The sequence below is a fragment of the Zophobas morio genome, unplaced genomic scaffold (assembly GCF_036711695.1).
Source record: "Zophobas morio isolate AGI-343-1 ecotype UQ-CSIRO unplaced genomic scaffold, CSIRO_AGI_Zmor_V1 ptg000010l, whole genome shotgun sequence".
In the NCBI taxonomy this organism is placed as follows: domain Eukaryota; kingdom Metazoa; phylum Arthropoda; class Insecta; order Coleoptera; family Tenebrionidae; genus Zophobas; species Zophobas morio.
Genome location: NW_026972115.1, coordinates 5,026,186 through 5,046,199, shown reverse-complemented (window position 1 = coordinate 5,046,199; position 20,014 = coordinate 5,026,186). Strand labels below are relative to the sequence as shown.

General features: G+C 37.5%; 1 protein-coding gene across 10 annotated transcripts in view; it reads left to right on the top strand.

The window, feature by feature from the left end:
* LOC135126230 (sodium/potassium-transporting ATPase subunit alpha) overlaps positions 1-20,014 on the top strand; it is a 106,995-nt gene that overhangs the window by 64,551 nt on the left and 22,430 nt on the right. For 4 of the 10 annotated variants that reach the window (XM_064052111.1, XM_064052110.1, XM_064052109.1 and 1 more), the window contains exons 2-6: positions 9,798-9,878; positions 11,132-11,263; positions 11,314-11,560; positions 16,791-17,363; positions 17,416-18,558. In XM_064052111.1, the coding sequence (XP_063908181.1) occupies positions 9,798-9,878; positions 11,132-11,263; positions 11,314-11,560; positions 16,791-17,363; positions 17,416-18,558 (2,176 nt within the window). Of the gene's footprint in view, positions 1-2,927; positions 3,068-9,797; positions 9,879-11,131; positions 11,264-11,313; positions 11,561-16,790; positions 17,364-17,415; positions 18,559-20,014 lie in introns of those variants that run through there. The other 6 variants (XM_064052118.1, XM_064052117.1, XM_064052114.1 and 3 more) reach the window with 4 other exon arrangements.

Sequence of the window (20,014 nt, the reverse complement as noted above, 5' to 3'; positions counted from 1 at the left end):
AATATTTACAAAATCCGAGTCGAAACAGATATACCAGGATCGAAAACATTTTGATTTAGAGTTGGCCTTAGGAGCCTCCGCGTTTCAGACCACTGATATCGTTGACAAAAATTACAAAATTGAAGTGAAAGTTAACTAGGGTAAAAATTAAGGTTCATGGGCATTTTATTTAGTAACAAACTTTACGGTAAGAATAACTCTTTTCTTTAATCATAGCTAACTCTAAACCAAAACGTTCCCACACCTTCATAAACCATCAAAAAAAGCAAAGAACACAATTTAAATGTATCGACGGAACTCTTAAATTTATAAAGACAAAAAGTTTATCAGTAATACTTGGAATTTCGTTGTTTCTGATACGAATTTTAGAGTCTAAAAAATTTCGACAATAATTAACAAAATCACAAATCTAGACCAAAATCTCATATTTTTGGAATGACCTGATCTGACCTAATTTTTTTCTTAGCACTAAATGTTATACCGGGTGTTTGGAAAATGGCAGATTAACTCTCCGCTACGCTATTAACTATCAACTGATGAGTCTGGGAAAAATACTAAAAACATTCCTTCTCACATTTTAGTGGAGATAAAATGTCATTTGCCAAAATCAGTTTTATCTTAGCAGATATTGGCCCCACCCACCCGCCCTCACTTTTCTTAGAGGATATGTGATCTGCCAAAATCAGTTTTATCTTAGTAGGTACTAGCCCCACCCACCCGCCCTCTTTTTAATTAGAGGATATGTGATTTGCCAAAATCAGTTTTATCTTACTAGCCCCGCCCACCCGCCCTCTCTTCCATTAGAGGGTATCCCATTTGCCAAAATCAGTTTTATCTTAGTAAATACTAATCACTAGTATTGCCAACTTTACTTTTATAATATTAGGTTTATTTCGTAACATACTTCATAAAGAATTGTTTTATTTATTAATTTTTTTTGGGATTTCTGAAACCCTCATACATAGCGTACTGAAGAGTTAATCCGCCATTTTCCAGACACCCGGTATATAATATATATTCATTATACATAAATCAGAGTGAGCGAGGAAACCCCAGTCATAGTTACGCCACTGCCAATTGTTCTTTCTTGCGACGTCATAAAAAAGCGACTCGTACTCCCGAATGAGTAAGCGCGTCTACGTCAACGTAGGGGAAGGGGGCCTAAAGCGGGCATAGAGCCTAAAGCGGGCACTCTCTTTAGTTTTGGCGTTTCAAAAGATGGTGCGCCCTAACCGCGCGGACATAGTGCATCCCCCTCCGCATATTTCACATCAGTCGCCCGGGTCTCCTGCGAGTACCCAATTATGTGCTGTAATAAATAAATAATTTTAACATGATTTTGAAAAATATTGCAAAGTGTGTCACATCTGTTTTTTCTATGTTTGTGATTTTTAAGCTAAAAATGAAATTCGTTAATCAATTTGTGTTTATTCGGCTACCATAAGGTAGCAGTTAACTGCCACTTGTCGCATCTTTTTGAGTTTAGATGTTGTTTGCAATTTTAATTGTCGAAATGGGCAAAGCGGGCAGGGCAAAGCGGGCACTTGTCCGGTTTGTCCTTCTAGTGTATTTACTATATATCTATAGTTGTTTCGAAAAGAAGAACAAAGGCAATGTGGAGTCTGTGAAACAAATTATAAAAGAAGAACTTGCTGAAGATAAAACGAAGTCTAAGAAGTGAAAAATCCAAAAAGAAAAATACGAGATATATCGGTTTAAAAAAATTATATTTCGAATTACCAAACTTCAGTCCAGGGGACCTTCATATTTATATTCATATCTAGTCTACAGTTTTTACAAAAAAAAAATTATAGAGTTGAGCAACTTTTACATCACACTTTAATCGGCACATTGATGCATTTTTTGACGAAGTGCTGAAGAGGTTTGCATTTTGAGATAGAAGGTCATCTGGGGAAAAGTGTCAGCTTTCTTTTGATACCATTTATAATCCTAAAAAAATCCATGACTGAAGTAAATAACTCTCGAAAATCAAAATCTATTAAAATGAGCTTACTTAACTTCTGGTTTGGTTGCAGACTTCAGTATTTCTAAAATGCAATTCCGGAAACCCCGACAATGTTTTCAATGTATTTAGTATAGAGCGAAATCGAACCAGACGCCAACCTTTACCATTGCCTGATTTGCCCTAGCTGAATGCCCGCTTTAGGCCTCCCCGTAGGGCAAAGCGGGCAGTTGTAAAGATTTAGTTATCTGCTTATAACTTTTTTTTTAATAAACTTTCTTCAATTTTAGTTATGCATCATTGAAAAGGGTTAAATCAAGCATTATAATATAAAAATTTAAAGGATCTAGATTATCCATAAACTACTTTTTTAAATATTTTTCCTTATGGTGCCCGCTTTGGGCCCTCTTCCCCTATTTAGTTTCAAAATTGAAAATGCCCAAATTATGGTTACTGGGTGTACAGAAACCCTTTGAACAATTTTTGATTTTTTTTTTTCGAAAATATGACACCGGTTGGATTTTTCGGACGACACTCAATACGGCGTTCAGCAGCCACGCTGTCATCTCGGCCCCAACTGATGCAATATAAAAAATTTTCTCATGCCTTCCCCCGACCGTCCGCCCCTCCCACCCCCATTTGCTAATCCTGTCCATCAGCCCCCGATTGAAATAGCACCGCATGCATAAAAATAGGCGTCGCAGCAGTCGCGCCCTTCCTGCCACCCCTTCGCCTCGGCCTCCACTTAACCGTTACGTCAACTATGACGTATGTGATGCAACCGCCTCCTAGGGCAGAGCCGGCCGCGACCCGGGTCCGAGTATCGACGCTCTTCGAGGGAGCCCAACGCCGAAGTCCGTAACTTGGGGCAGGTTTGAGGCCGGAGGTCTGTCCCTTCGGCGCCCCCCGCCACCGTCGCGGCGCCGATCCGCAGTATGACGTCAAGGCTCAATACGTGCCGCGGCAGCGCAGGCGGCGAACTTCAGTGGGTCCGCGCCCGTCGTCGTTGCTCTAGTGCGATTTGTGTGCAGTGTCCGACATCACATGAAGTACTGTATTTAACACCGCTCCCCGGGATCTTATCACACAAGCAGCATGGGGGAGGTATGTGATTGAGCGTCCGTCGCGGACGCGGATTTACTTTTGCGAAAATGACGACCCGAAATCGGTTATCGATTGGGGCCCGGAGGCCGGCGGGCCGATTTTGCGAAACCGGAAAAGCCGGCACGGGATCGATAGGGCTCCGGGGGCAGGGTTGGTCTTATCGGTTATGTAACGACAAAACGGAGATTAATGATAATGATAAGTATCGGTGATGGGTCGAAAATCGGGCGAGATTTCGACAACTGGAATTTTTCGCTCTGGAAATTTACGTACAACCGAATCGTTTAGTAGTAGTATTGTGCAACGCAAACGAGACAATTCGACTTCGACGGGTCGTTTTGGTGGCCTAAATTCGCCAAAATTTCCGATTCCTTGCCACCGGCGAAAAGCGCAGGCTCCCGGCCACTAAAATAGATCAGAAACGGATTTTTGCGTTTATGCTTTATCTAGATTGTTACCACATCGATTCATAACTGTGCAACTTTGTAGCACCCGACTTTGTGTTTCGAACTAAAACCGTAATTTAATTCCTGGTGGGTCAAAACCGCCAAAGCGCCAGCTGGTTTTAGTTAGTTATCGCGTCCGAGTGACCTCCGCTCCCAGTCATACAACATCTTCATAATTCGATCGCACCGAATCGATTGACATGATTTACAGAACAATGTAACCTAGTCCTTGAATTTCGACTGGAATTTAAACGCGCGTTACATAACCGAGTTCATTAACCAAAAAGTACACGCAGCGATGACTCACAAGGTGTTTTCAAAAGCCGATTGCATGGAATTGCGTGTAATGGTTGTGTACTTTAATTGAAAATTTTTGGGTCGGAGGCGCCTCGGAACGGTGGCCGGTTCTGCGGTGGCTTGCGCAGCATCGCGCCAGACTGGGTGTCTGGATGGGAATTCATTCCACCCGAAGTGTCAATTTTTCGGGAAAATAAATTCGAATCAATTCGCTGCGATAGAAATGGGATTTAAACGTGGTATTTGAATCGTGGAAAGCTGATTTATAAGTAGTTCACGGGAAAACCGGTATCTGGGAGTGACGCGGGGACTCCTCTTGGAACCGGCGTTTATAATGATTTTTGTCAGTGATGTAACATTGTAGCCAATTGCGAAATGTCGTTACGAGCAGAATTTTAAAACGATTGAGTGATATTGTTTTGAGACTGTCACACTGTAATTCATTACTTTTTTTTATAAATAAGACATAAATCCATTGAAAGATTAATCCTTGATTTCAAGGGATTACTGTATTATTTTTAGACAGCAATGATAAATTTTCACGGGCAGGCCTTAATGCGCAATGAAATATTTAATAAGGCATTAATTTTTAATTTGCTACATAGGAAGCGACCCTGGTGTGGTTGCAACTAAGTGACTTACACACAAAATGTTACCACATCCTACCTTACATGGGATGTAGTAGAGTTTTGTAAAATTAAATTTGTAGCTACGGAAAATGTTTTAGAAAAAGAAGTAATTTTAAAAGTACATGTTTATTTAAATTTACACCCTATAGATGAGCAACGCATTTTTTAATGGCTTTGAAATAAAAAAAAAGCTTTAGAGATCGTGTGGATTCATAAATGAATAATTTTCAGATAATTTAATACTAAAAATTTTGGCGAAATTGTCATAAATATTTTGAAAATTGGTAAATGGAATCTATTCAGTAAGATTTTTTTTCCATTGAAAATTTCCAAAATTTCCAAGATTAGTTTCCTATTTTTCAAAATTTTTAGTTGAATATATATTTTAAATTTAGTAAAATAGCAAGTTTTTTGAGTTAGGTATTCAAAAAAAAAATATATATATTAAGAAACTAAAAAAATTAAAAGATTTTTGAGAATGAGAACTCTTTTAATTTCAGAAACTTTGCTCATTTAAAAAAAAACCATTTTAAGTGCCCAGATAATAAAAAATAGAAATTTTAGCACTGACATTTTTTGCTAGTCTTTTTCATAGAAAAAAACTCCCAACTTTTGCAAATTTTTAACTTCAAAATTCAAAATATCTTTAATCGTTTTCTAAATAAATATTTAAAAAGCGACTTTTTCTAAGTTCGATACTTAAAAAGAATAAATTGATCTTCAAACAAAGATTTTTTTAATTAAATTAATTTAATTTTAATAAATTTTGCAACATAATTTTTGCTTCCAAAATAATTTACTTATAACAAATTTCTACAAATAAATTGATTTTAAAAAAAGTTGGCAAACTGTTGGTAATTTTTGAGTATGCAACTCTTTTTTCCAATTTGTGTCATTTCAAGATCCCAAAATTCTCTAAAGGTAGTTCACAAACAAAAGAGTCCTTAAATAGTCAAAAAATTAAAACGCCTTGTGTCCAGATTTATTTAAAATAAAACGCCAAGAGCTCCTCGATTTTTTCGAATTTTTTCAAAAACAAAACCTCAGGTGTCCCTGAGATATTTGAAACTACTTCAAAAACAAAACATCTGGGGCCCATGAGATTCTTTAAATTCTTTATTAAACAAAACACCAAGTGCCCCTGAGATTCCTAAAAATACTTCAAATACAAACGTCTGGATCTTCTGAGATCCTTTAAAACTACTTCAAAAACAATCATTTTGGCCCCCTGAGACTCTTTAAATATACTTCAAAAACAAAACACCGGGTGCCCCTGAGATTCTTAAAACTACTTCAAATACAAACGTCTGGAACCCCTGAGATTCTTTAAAACTACTTCAAAAATAAACGCTTGGGGCCCCTGAGATTCTTTAAATATACTTCAAAAACAAAACACCGGGTGTCCTTGAGATTCTTAAAATTACTTCAAATACAAACATCTGGGACCCCTGAGATTCTTTAAAACTACTTCAAAAACAAACGTTTGGGGCCCCTGAAATTATTTAAATCCGTTAATAAACAAAACACCAGGTGCCCCTGAGATTCTTAAAGCTACTTCAAATACAAACGTCTGAAACCCTTGAGATCCTTCAAATTGTTTAATAAAACAAAAAAAAAACATTTAGGGCTCCTGAAATCCTTTAAAACTACTTCAAAAACGAACATTTGGAGCCCCTGAGATTATTTAATTCTTTAATAAACAAAACACCAGGTGCCCCTGAGATTCTTAAAACTACTTCTACTTCTACTACGTCTGGAACCCCTAAGATTCTTCAAATTCTTTAATAAAACGAAAAATATCTGGGGCCTTGAGATTCTTTAAATATACTTCAAAAACAAAACATCAGGTTCTCCTGAGATTTTTAAAACCACTTCAAATACAAACAGCTGAAACCCCTGACATCCTTTAAAACTACTTCAAAAACAAACGTTTGGGGCCCCTGAAATTCTTTAAATATACTTCAAAAACAAAACATCAGGTGACCCTGAGACTTTTCAAATTCTTTAATAAAACAGAAAACATCTACTACTTCAAAAGCAAACGTTTGGGGCCCCTGGGATTCTTTAAATTTACTTCAAAAACAAAACACCAGGTCCCCTGAGACTCTTCAAATTCTTTAATAAAACAAAAAACATCTGGGGCCCCTGAGATTCTTAAAACTACTTGAAATACAAACGGCTGGAACCCCTGAGATCCTTTAAAACTACTTCAAAAACAAACGTTTGGAGCCCCTGAAACTCTTAAAATATACTTCAAAAACAAAACGCCTGGGACCCCCGAGATTATTTCAATTCTTTAATAAACAAAACACCAGATGCCTCTGAGATTCTTAAAACTACTTCAAATACAAACGTTTGGAACACCTGAGATTTTTCAAATTCTTTAATAAAACACAAAACATCTAGGGCCCCTGAGATCCTTTAAACTACTTGATCAGCAAACTTTTATGGTTCCTGAAATTCTTTCAATATACTTGAAAAACAAAACGCATAGGATACCAGAGATTATTTAAATTTTGTATTAAACAAAACACCAGGTGCTCCTAAGATTTTTAAAACTACTTCAAATAGAAACGTCTGGAACCCGTAAGATTCTTCAAATTATCTAATAAAACAAAAAACATTTGGGACCCCTCAGATCCTTTAAAATTACTTCAAAAACAAACATTTGGGTTCGCTGAGATTCTTTAAATATACTTCAAAAACAAAAAACACCTGGGGTCCCTGAGATCCTTTAAAAGTACTTCAAAAACGACGTCTGAGGCCCCCGAGATTCTTTAAAATTATGTCAAATTCAAACGTCTGGGGCCCCTGAGATTTTAAAAACTACTTCAAATAGAAACGTCTGGAACCCATGAGATTCTACAAATTATTTAATAAAACAAAAAACATTTGGGACCCCTCAGATCCTTCAAAATTACTTCAAAAACAAACATTTGGGTTCGCTGAAATTCTTTAAATATACTTCAAAAACAAAAAAACACCTGGGGTCCCTAAGATCCTTTAAAAGTACTTCAAAAATGACGTCTGAGGCCCCTGAGATTCTTTAAAATTATGTCAGATTCAAACGTCTGGGGCCTCTGAGATTTTTAAAACTACTTCAAATAGAAACGTCTGGAACCCGTGAGATTCTTCAAATTATTTAATAAAACAAAAAACATTTGGGACCCCTCAGATCCTTTAAAATTACTTCAAAAACACACATTTGGGTTCGCTGAGATTCTTTAAACATACTTCAAAAACAAAAAACACCTGGGGTCCCTGAGATCCTTTAAAAGTACTTCAAAAACGACGTCTGAGGCCCCCGAGATTCTTTAAAATTGTGTCAAATTCAAACGTCTGGGGCCCCTGAGATTTAAAAAACTACTTCAAATAGAAACGTCTGGAACCCATGAGATTCTTCAAATTATTTAATAAAACAAAAAACATTTGGGACCCCTCAGATCCTTTAAAATTACTTCAAAAACAAACATTTGGGTTCGCTGAGATTCTTTAAATATACTTCAAAAACGACGTCTGAGGCCCCCGAGATTCTAAAAACTACTTCAAATAGAAACGTCTGGAACCCATGAGATTCTTCAAATTATTTAATAAAACAAAAAACATTTGGGACCCCTCAGATCCTTTAAAATTACTTCAAAAACAAACATTTGGGTTCCTTGCGATTCTGTAAATATGCTTCAAAAACAAACATTTGGGGCCCCTGAAATTCTTTAAATATACATCAAAATCAAAACGTCTGGGGCCCGTGCGATTCTTCAAATTATTTAATAAGACAAAAAACATCTGGGCCCCGCAGATCCTTTAAAACTACTTCAAAAACAAATGTTTGCCTATGAGATTTTTTAAATTGTCAAAAAATTTAAAAATCGGGTACGTGTGGTTTATGAATCCCTGTTGAGTTTGTACGTTAGACATGCAGATTTAACAAAAAAATCTATAACAACATTTTGCAATTTAATTGTAAGGTTATCACAGACTTTGTAAATAGTTAATCAAAATTTATCCGTTTATCCCCTTCACAAAATTGATAAATAAATAAATCAAAACACATATATATACTACAAGTATAGACTGTAGTTCATCAATGCTTTTATATTTTTAGAATCACTTATACAGGGTGACTCAAAAAAATGGAAACATTTGCTTGAAATATACGCATAGCATGCTTTTTGCCTGTATTTTATTAATCCACACTGATTTTTTTTAACTTATTATCGTATTTTTCTAAGTTTTCTTTATAATTTTTCGAAAAAGCTGGATTTGATGTGAAGTAATTCAAATGCGAGGAAAGTTTTGCCTAAATAATTTATATAACTCACAATGCTTAATTATCAGTCGTGAAATCCCACACAGAAAAAAATAGTTGTTTTTTTTTTTTTCAAAAATGGCCAAACAAAATAATAAACGTTACTACGAAATCTAGTACCCTGGAATGTTACTTACACTGCGTTGTATTATCAAACTTTGTAAACTTTGACCAGAACTTTTCTAATATACTCATAAACATGAACTTTTCAAATTCAATTTTTTTTTTTTTTTTCAAATAATTTTGAAAATACCCAAAATTAACAGGTTACTCGTTTTACAATACTGTAACAATTTTTTATTTTTTCCCACTTAAAGGCTACAAAAAATGTAATCTTCTTAGCAGCCATTGCCAAATATGTTTTTCTTATCCCGATATAATTGTTATTATCATTCCGTTGTTCAGTTACATAATCACTAGTATTTTAGAAAGAATTTTAATCGGGAAGCAACGAGTTTTTTATCTATATCTCAATTTCCAATTTATGTCGATAATGATGTCCTAGACCCAAAAGATTTGTAAACATTGACAAAAAACAAACAAAAACTCGTAATCAGAGAATCGATTAAGCTAATTCTAAGTAAACGCTCTGATAACCTTCGCACAATTTTTCGAAAACAAGCCGCCAAAATAACGCCACATTGCAACCACCCTGTATACGACATTTCCGCTATTCAAAACGCGCCAGCAGGTGAGACCCGACTCCAAAATGGCGCTTTTCCGGAATTTCCCCCAACCGCCGCTCAATTAGAGCTCGTCCATCGGAAAATTTCCACCTGCCCCATCGTTCCGGCCCCGATAAACCCACCAAAGGTGTTCCCACACGCAAATCGATTGAGGGTCTATTTATAGTTTTGGCACCAGAAGTCCCGCATGAGTCCCGCCAGCAATGCAATCATTAATTCGGCGATTTTTGCTCTGTCTTGTTTGTTTTGGTGTGACGGCGACACATTTCGGCCGAATTCCGAAATGTGTCGCTCTTTTTCGACCGAAGCAGAGTGAAGCGGTATGTAGGAATGAGTGTTTTTAGACCGTAGTGATTTTTTCAGCACGGCCGTTCAGACTCGTACCGAGTGGCAACGATTCCGTCCAATTACGACGACAACAAAACCGCAGACGGTAGAGCTAAGGTATTTTTCGACACTACATGTGTACTTACGTCTTGTGGGCTCTCTACTTTGTTTATTTCTTTTCACACTTTGAGTAGGTTGTTGGGTCAAGGACTCTACTATCTTGTTTTTCTCTGTTTCTAATGATTTATTTATTTAATGCCGTTTTACTTTTTGTTTGATTAGATCGATTCTTTTATTGGGACTGGGGTCTGGTTTTTATTGATCGCGATGTTTGGAACCACTATAATCTGACGGATGTAACCAGTGGAGGTAGGTCATTGATAACGCGATCAAGTCTTCACAAAATTTTTGCATCGGACATCCTGAATCGGCTGGATGCCCCAATGACGTCACCACAGATATCGCGATAACTTAAAGTAGTAGTAAAATTATTCTAGTAAAATTTGACATTTGAAAATGCTGTTTATCTCTAGACTTGGAGCTTGTTATTTACATTAAAAAAACTTAGTTAAATATACGGAGCTTTTGGAAGATTAAGGTACGACACTTTATTAAATGTCATACATTCTATTCTGTGGTACATAGATAAAGTATTGCGAATTTTTATAGAACAAGGAAGCGAAAATGAGGCTAAAGCTAATTTCTGGGCGATCGATCGCATCCACTGGTTATTTTTAAACGTACTAAGAAAGTGTCAGAATCTAGTGGTTCGTATTTTCGAAAATAGTAAGGCGGCAATTTTGGTTTTGTGTCACCCGTAAGTAATTCAGCGCTAACACCACTAACAGCACTCCGCAAATATTGCACTTAGGTATGTATATAAGACGTAACTCCGTAACAACTTAATTGTTTTATGGCTCGTTATCTGTGCAATACAACAATAGTAGTAATAATAGTCCCTCTAATGCTTGTTAATTTTCTAACTTAGTCGTTATCAGTAACGTAAAAAATGGCAGTCCGCCTACAGGATTAACCAACGTTTCCTGCGGGTTGGTTTCGTTATCTCGTAAGGAAAAGCGTAATCTCTAACCGTAACGCTAGTTCCTATGACGTCAGCCTACCGCGTCCATTTCTTCCAAGGTTTGAGAGTAGATCTTTTGAATACACCGTTACTGGATCGTTGCAGTTAAACTCAGATTGTCTAGACATAACTAGAACGAAAATGACCCCCCACCTCCAATTATCACAATTTCCTCGCTTGCATGAGCCGCTTTGGTTTTGGTATTTTTTGTAATAATTACGGAATTGGGTTCGAACCGGTTAAATCGAAGCCTAACCGATTCTCTGTGCTAATTCGTTCGATTTTCTAGTCACGGAGGAAAAATGTAAAGAAGCAAAGGAAAGCGGAAGACTTAGATGACTTGAAACAAGAATTGGACATCGACTATCACAAGATCACCCCGGAAGAGTTATATCAAAGGTTTCAGACTCATCCAGAAAATGTAGGTATGCGCGCAGCGCACGTGCCGCCTGATCGAGCTTGCTGTTTCAGGGCCTCAGTCACGCGAAAGCGAAAGAAAATTTGGAACGGGACGGACCCAATGCACTCACGCCCCCAAAGACCACCCCCGAATGGGTGAAGTTTTGTAAAAATCTCTTCGGGGGTTTCGCTCTCTTATTGTGGATCGGCGCCATCCTTTGCTTCATAGCCTACTCTATCCAGGCTAGCACCGTCGAGGAGCCCGCCGATGATAATCTTTATCTTGGCATCGTCTTAGCTGCCGTTGTTATCGTTACAGGTGGGTTAAAGTGTACGAACTTTCGGTTTTCTGTAAATAGCGCATTTTCATCATAATAGTGATTGTGTTGTTGTTTGATCTTCGCAGTTGAATACAAAAGACAATGCACTTTTGACTTGTGACAAAAAAAAACGGGGTCATAAAGATATAGAAATTTCGTCACTTCAGCTACTTACTTGTTCGTTGTTTGGTTCTCCACACAAACTGTAACTAATTGGTAAAAAAAATGTTTATAGCCTATTAAATTGCAATACGTGTTCGAAATAGTAACCTTGCATTAAACGAAGTTGCTGTAGAGCCTAGATAATTGTTGTCAGGTATAAATAAAAACTTTGAGTTTATTGTGTCAAGTTTTAATTTAAAATTGTTGAAATTTTTGTGTTTTATGTCGGAAAAATTTGACGAATCGGATACTCCTAAATTCCTGACCCGATTTGAGGTCGTTCATTTTTTAATTTTAACTTAGATTAGCAAACTGGATAAAATACGGATTATGTTCATTCAGATGCAGGAATCCAGCCTGATTTTGAAGGTTTTTGGAAAAAAAAAAATAAAAAAGGCGAAATGATGATTCTTTAATAAACAAAACACCAAATGCCTCCGAGACGCTTTAAAACTACGTCGAAAACAAAAGGTCGTAGGCCCTTCAGATTATTATGTAAATTTTCAAAAAAATGAAACACGAAGGGCCCTCAATATTTTTTCAAATTATTCGAAAATGAACGTCAGGTACCGCCAGATTTTTTTAGATCCTTCAAAAATAGAATGCCATACCACCTAGATTCTTTCGAATTCTTTAAAAAAAAAAAAAAACATCATTTGCCCTTGAGATTCTTTAAAACAACGTCTGGAACCTCTGAGATTCTTTAAAAATTCTAATAAACAAAATCCCAGGTGCCTCTGAAACATACTTTAAAACTACTTCAAAAACAACGTCTGAGGCTCCCGACATTCTTTAAAACTATGTTAAAATCAAACGTCTGGAGCCCTTGAGATTCTTTTAAACTACTTCAAAAACAAACGTTTGAAGCCCCTGAGATACTTTAAAAACTATATCAAAAACAAACATTCAAGACCCTGAGATTGTGTAAAACTATGTCCAAATCAAACGTCTGGCGCCCCTGAGATTCTTTTAAACTACTTCAAAAACAAACGTTTGAAGCCCCTGAGATACTTTAAAAACTATATCAAAAACATTCAAGACCCTGAGATTGTGTAAAACTATGTCCAAATCAAACGTCTGGCGCCCCTGAGATTCTTTTAAACTGCTTCAAAAACAAACGTTTGAAGCCCCTGAGATTCTTTAAAACTATATGAAAAACAAACATTGGAGCCCCTGAGTTTCTTGAAAGCTATGTCAAAATTAAACGTCTGGCGTCCTGAGATTCTTTAAAACTACTTCAAAAGCAACGTCTGAGGCTCCCGAGATTTTTAAAACTATGTCAAAATCAAACGTCTGGCGCCCCTGAGATTCTTTTAAACTACTTCAAAAACAAACGTTTGAAGCCCCCGAGATTCTTAAAAACCATATCAAAAACAAACATCTGGGACTCTTGAGCTTCTTTAAAACTACTTCAAAAATAAACGTCTGGAATCCCTGAAATTCTTTAAAAGTTTTAATAAACAAATATTCTTTAAAACTACTTCAAAATCAAACGTGTGGCGCCCCTGAGATTCTTGTAAACTACTTCAAAAACAAACGTTTGAAGCCCCTGAGATTCTTTAAAACTATATCCAAAACAAACATCTGGACTCTTGAGATTCTTTAAAACTACTTCAAAAACAAAGGTTTGAAGCCGCTGAGATTCTTAAAAACTATATCAAAAACAAACATCTGGACCCTTGAGATTCTTTAAAACTACTTCAAAATAAACGCCTGGGATCACTCAGATTCTTTAAAAATTTTAATAAACAAAATACCAGGTGCCTCTGAAACATTCTTTAAAACTACTTCAAAAACAACGTGAGGCTCCCGACATTCTTTAAAAATATGTCAAAATCACAAGTCTGGGGCCCCTGAGATTCTTTTAAATCACTTCAAACAGAAACGTTTGAGGCCCCCGAGATTCTTAAAAACTATATCAAAAACAAACTTCTGGAACTCTTGAGCTTCTTTAAATCTACTTCAAAAACAACGTCTGGGTTTCCCGGGATTCTTTAAAACCATGTCAAAATCAAACGTCTGGGGCTCCTGAGATTCTTTTAAACTACTTCAAAAACAAAGGTTTGAAGCCGCTGAGATTCTTAAAAACTATATCAAAAACAAACATCTGGACCCTTGAGATTCTTTAAAACTACTTCAAAATAAACGTCTGGAATCCCTCAGATTCTTTAAAAAATTTTAATAAACAAAAGACCAGGTGCCTCTGAAACATTCTTTAAAACTACTTCAAAAACAACGTGAGGCTCCCGACATTCTTTAAAAATATGTCAAAATCACAAGTCTGGGGCCCCTGAGATTCTTTTAAACTACTTCAAAAACAAACGTTTGAAGTCCATGAGCTTTTTTAAAACTATATCAAGAACAAACATTGAAGCCCCTGAGATTCTTGAAAACTATGTCAAAATCAAACGTCTGGCGCCCCTGAGATTCTTTTAATTCACTTCAAAAAGAAACGTTTGAGGCCCCCGAGATTCTTAAAAACTATATCAAAAACAAACTTCTGGAACTTTTGAGCTTCTTTAAAACTACTTCAAAAACAACGTCTGGGTTTCCCGGGATTCTTTAAAACCATGTCAAAATCAAACGTCTGGGGCTCCTGAGATTCTTTTAAACTACTTCAAAAACAATGGTTTGAAGCCGCTGAGATTCTTAAAAACTATATCAAAAAAAACATCTGGACCCTTGAGATTCTTTAAAACTACTTCAAAATAAACGTCTGGGATCACTCAGATTCTTTAAAAATTTTAATAAACTAAATACCAGGTGCCTCTGAAACATTATTTAAAACTACTTCAAAAACAACGTGAGGCTCCCGACATTCTTTAAAACTATGTCAAAATCAAAAGTCTGGGGCCCCTGAGATTCTTCTAAACTACTTCAAAAACAAACGTTTGAACTCCATGAGATTCTTTAAAACTACATTAAAAACAAATATTGAAGCCCCTGAGATTCTTGAAAACTACGTCAAAATCAAACGTCTGGCGCCCCTGAGATTCTTTTAAACCACTTCAAAAAAAAACATTCGAGGCCCCTAAGATTCTTTAAAAGTACTTCAAAAACAACGTTTGAGGCTCCCAAGATTCTTTAAAACTAGTCAAAATCAAACGTCTGGCGCCCCTGAGATTCTTTTAACCACTTCAAAAAAAAAAAAGTTTGATGCCCCTGAGATTCTTTAAAAGTACTTCAAAAACAACGTGAGGCCCCTGAGATTCTTTAAACCTATGTCAAAATCAAAAGGCCTGAGATTTTTTTAAACTACTTCAAAAACAAACATTTGAAGCCCCCGAGATTTTTAAAAACCATGTTAAACACAAACATCTGGGACTCTTGAGCTTCTTTAAAACTATGTCAAAATCAAACGTCTGGCGCCACTGAGATTGTTTTAAACCACTTCAAAAAGAAACATTTAAGGCCCCTGAGATTCTTTAAAACTACTTCAAAAACAACGTCTGGAACTCCCGAGATTCTTTAAAACTATGTCAAAGTTAAACGTCTGGGAGCCCTGAGATTCATTAAAACTACTCCAAAAACAAACATCTACCGAAATTCTTTAAATATTTTAATAAGGAAAACACCAGGAGCTGTTGAGATTCTTAAAAACTACTTCAAACAAAAGTGTTTGTTTGAGGTCCTTGAGATTCTTTGAAACTATGTCAAAAACAAACGTCTGGGGCTCCTGAGATTTTATAAATATTTTAAAAAACAAAACACGAGGTTCCTCTGATATTTTTGAAAACTGCTTCGAAAAGAAAACGCGTAAAAGCCATGACATCTTATAAAATTATTTCGAAACGTGTAGGGCCTGAAACTCAAAATTTTCAAAAAATTAAAACCTTGGGTGTCTCCTAGATTTTTTTAAATCCTTTTAGAAATAAAACACCTAATAAGTCCCTGAGATTCTTTATAAATTAAAACACCACGGACACCCAAAATTCATTCAAACTTTATCAAAAATAAAACGCAAGGAGTACTCAAAATTCGTTAATAAAATGCAAAAACGAAACATCGAGGATCGTGAGCTTCTTCCTTTCTTTTTTTTTACGAATAAAACGCACTTCACCCCTCAAGATTTTTTACAATTATTTCAAAAACAGTGACAGCCTTAAGATTCATTAATTTTTTTTCAATATCTTCAAAAATAAAACACCAGGAGCCTTATTGTCCCGCTTACGTGTTTTCTTTTGCATCTAAGTTTAAAAAAATCAACTCGAAGTATATTACCAATCATTCAAATATTCGTTTTCGATTCGATTTGTTAATTGCTTCGTCGTTGCATTTTTAACCAAAAAATTTACAACAAAATATAATTTTTTTCCAAATTTCCAAACTTTAATTCTATAACTAACGGTTTTTCTTTGATATCAGGTTTTCCGTTCCTCCTTTCTGGTGCGATTAAGATATTTTAAAATTCAGAACTAATTAAATTTAAAACAGATGCCTAAACATTGTCTGTTTACGTATCAAAAATCGAACTATTCATTCTCTACTAACATTGTAGCACATTTTATTACTCCACTGTGTACTTTAGTGTTCTGCTCCCAAATTTACTTTTAATGGCGTGTTTATTTTAACTTTGTCAGGCGAAACATAATAGCGTTAGATACAAATTTCTTGGAAATGTTTAACGTAGCGCAAAATAAGTAAATTTTGCGAGCCTGGCCTCCGGGGCCGCCTCTGGCTGCATAATTCCTTTGAACTAACAAAATATTTATCGCGGAATTTCGAGTTTAAATTAAATTCTCGAACAGAGATATTATAAGTGAAACACCCTTTAGAGGTTATAGAAGCTTTTTACAGTCGTACTGCATCTAATCGAAATGTTGTTTCTGTTCACGCTTCCTACTTCGGGTCATAAATGCTAATGAAATAATGAAACGCTTTGTTTACCAGTAATAAAACATAACTTTATTCAAGGAATGAAAACGTTTATTACATAAACGAACACAATTGTTCCCAGTATGCACGTAAATCAATAAGGTGGTTTTTCCTTTAGTATTGTTTTTAAATCAGAGTCGCAACATTATTATTATTATTATTAGTATTATTGATGTTGATGGGTTGTTGCAGGTATATTTTCTTATTATCAAGAAAGCAAGAGCTCGAAAATCATGGAATCGTTCAAAAACATGGTCCCCCAGTTCGCTACCGTACTTAGAGAGGGCGAAAAGCTGACCCTCCGCGCCGAAGACCTGGTCTTGGGCGACGTGGTCGAGGTGAAATTCGGCGATAGGATCCCGGCCGACATCCGAATCATCGAATCCCGAGGCTTCAAAGTGGACAACTCATCACTGACCGGCGAATCAGAACCGCAATCCCGCAGTCCGGAGTTCACTCACGAGAATCCTCTCGAAACGAAGAACTTGGCGTTCTTCTCCACTAACGCCGTCGAAGGCACTGCCAAAGGTGTTGTGATTAGTTGTGGTGACAATACCGTGATGGGCCGCATCGCTGGTCTCGCCTCCGGACTGGACACCGGCGAAACACCCATCGCCAAAGAAATCCATCATTTCATCCACCTCATCACCGGCGTCGCCGTTTTCCTCGGTGTCACCTTTTTCCTCATCGCGTTCATCCTCGGCTACCACTGGCTCGACGCCGTCATCTTCCTGATCGGTATCATCGTCGCCAACGTCCCCGAAGGTGAGTGAACACTGTTTTTACGACAATCGGGGTTCGAACCGACTCGTTTCAGGTCTCCTGGCCACCGTGACCGTCTGCCTCACCCTCACCGCCAAGAGGATGGCCTCCAAAAACTGCCTGGTGAAGAATCTCGAAGCCGTGGAGACATTAGGCTCCACCAGCACGATCTGCTCTGACAAGACCGGAACGCTCACCCAGAACCGGATGACGGTGGCCCACATGTGGTTCGACAACCAGATCATCGAGGCAGACACTACCGAGGACCAGTCCGGCGTGCAGTATGACCGCACCAGCCCCGGCTTCAAGGCGTTGTCGCGCATCGCCGCCCTCTGCAACCGGGCCGAGTTCAAGCCCGGCCAGGACAACGTGCCGATTCTCAAACGCGAAGTCAACGGCGACGCCTCCGAAGCCGCTCTCTTGAAGTGCATGGAACTAGCCCTCGGCGACATCATGTCCATCCGACGCAAGAACAAGAAGGTGTGCGAAATTCCATTCAACTCCACGAATAAGTACCAGGTGTCTGTCCACGAGAACGAGGACGCCAGCGACCCCAGACACATCCTGGTGATGAAGGGCGCTCCAGAGCGCATCCTGGAGCGCTGCAGCACGATCTTCATCTGCGGAAAAGAAAAAGTATTGGACGAGGAGATGAAAGAAGCGTTCAACAACGCATACTTGGAGCTAGGTGGCTTGGGAGAACGAGTGTTGGGTTTCTGCGACTTCATGCTACCAACGGATAAATTCCCCATCGGGTACAAATTCAACTCCGACGACCCCAATTTCCCTCTGGACGGGCTGCGCTTCGTGGGTTTGATGTCGATGATTGATCCCCCGAGAGCCGCGGTGCCGGACGCCGTCGCCAAGTGCAGGAGCGCCGGTATCAAGGTCATCATGGTGACGGGCGATCACCCGATCACGGCGAAGGCTATCGCCAAGTCGGTGGGCATCATCTCCGAGGGTAACGAGACCGTGGAAGATATCGCGCAGAGGCTCAACATTCCGGTGTCGGAGGTCAACCCGAGGGAGGCCAAGGCTGCTGTTATTCACGGTTCGGACCTCAGGGATTTGTCGTCGGAGCAGTTGGATGAAATCCTGAGATATCACACTGAGATTGTATTCGCTAGGACTTCGCCTCAACAGAAATTGATTATCGTGGAAGGTTGCCAACGGATGGGTGCTATTGTCGCTGTGACCGGTAAGTGGGATTTGTGATTGTTTTGGGTCAAAGAACTCGCGGTTTTGATCGTTTAGTCGGGATTAAGAGCGACGGCGGGTTGATTAGCGTGGAATTGGAGGTAACGGAGCGAGTAATGTGATGTTTTGAGTACGTTTCGTTTACGAGAGTTGTGTAATGAGCGTAGCGAGTTTTGTAATAGGCGTCGATTGGATTTTCGATAAGTGGAGGTAATGAAACTGACTCATGGATTTAGCGTCATTCTATTTCGTAATGTCGTTTACATTTTGCTATTAATTTTTTAATTAGAAATTTGGACTAGAACGAAAACTCCCCTTCCCTTTCGATTCGTTTTTCAGTTGTATTATAATCTGGCTTATATAATATGGGCGAACGAATAACAGCAACAATAAAAAATATCCGAAAAAGCGGCGAAACTTTTTATTAGTTCTGAAAGAAACTGTCTGTAAAAGAAAATAATGTCCACGAGCCAGACAAACAACAAAAAAAGACGCTGAAGGAAAGTTCTTTTCCTTTGAAACTTTATGCCAAAACTCCACTTGACGAATTGCTAAGTTTATGTTTTCTCGACATTTCATAGATCCTAGGCTGTAAAAAGTGGGTACCCTTTCCGTTTGTCGTTTTTGGCGATTTTCTTAGGCAGATCATTTTTTAAACTGGGTTTGTTTGATTCCTTTAAATTCTTCCAAAAACAAAATACCAAGGGGTTTCAAATTTCTTTCAGCCGTTTCCAAAAATAAAATATTAGGGTAGCCAAAAATTGTTTTAAATTCCTCCAAAAATAAAGTACCAAGGGCCCTCAAGATACCTTCATATTCTTTCAAAGTTTTCCAAAAATAACAACTTTAGGACCCCCAAGATTCTACAAAATTCTTTCAAGATGCTTTCAAGGTCTTTCAAAAACAGACATCAGGGTTCCTACGTGAATTTTTTATAAAAATAAAACATTAAGGGATCTCAAGATTCTTTCGAATTCTTCCAAAAATAAAACATTCAGGACCCCCAAGATTCTTTAAAATTCTTTCAAAATAAAACACCACGGGCCCTCAAGAATCTTAAAAATACTTCTAAAAATTAAACAATAAATACCCTCAAGATTCTTTTAACTTCTTACAAAACTAAAACACCAGTGGTCTCACAGATTCTTTCCACTTCAAAAAATAAAACATCAGGGACCGCAAGATACCTTTATATTCTTTCAGAAACAGAACACCAAGAACCCCCAAGTTTTTTAGCTTGTTCCAAAAATAACACCTTTAGGATCCCCAAGATTCTTTAAAGTTTTTTCAAAATAAAACATGATTGGTTCCGGAAATTCATTCACCTTCTAAAACGAAACCAGCATGGGTCCCCAAGATAATTTGATATTCATCCAAAATAAAATACCAAGATTGTTTCAAGTTCTTTCAGAAACAGAACACCATAAGCCCCTAAGATTTTTTCAACTCAAAATTAA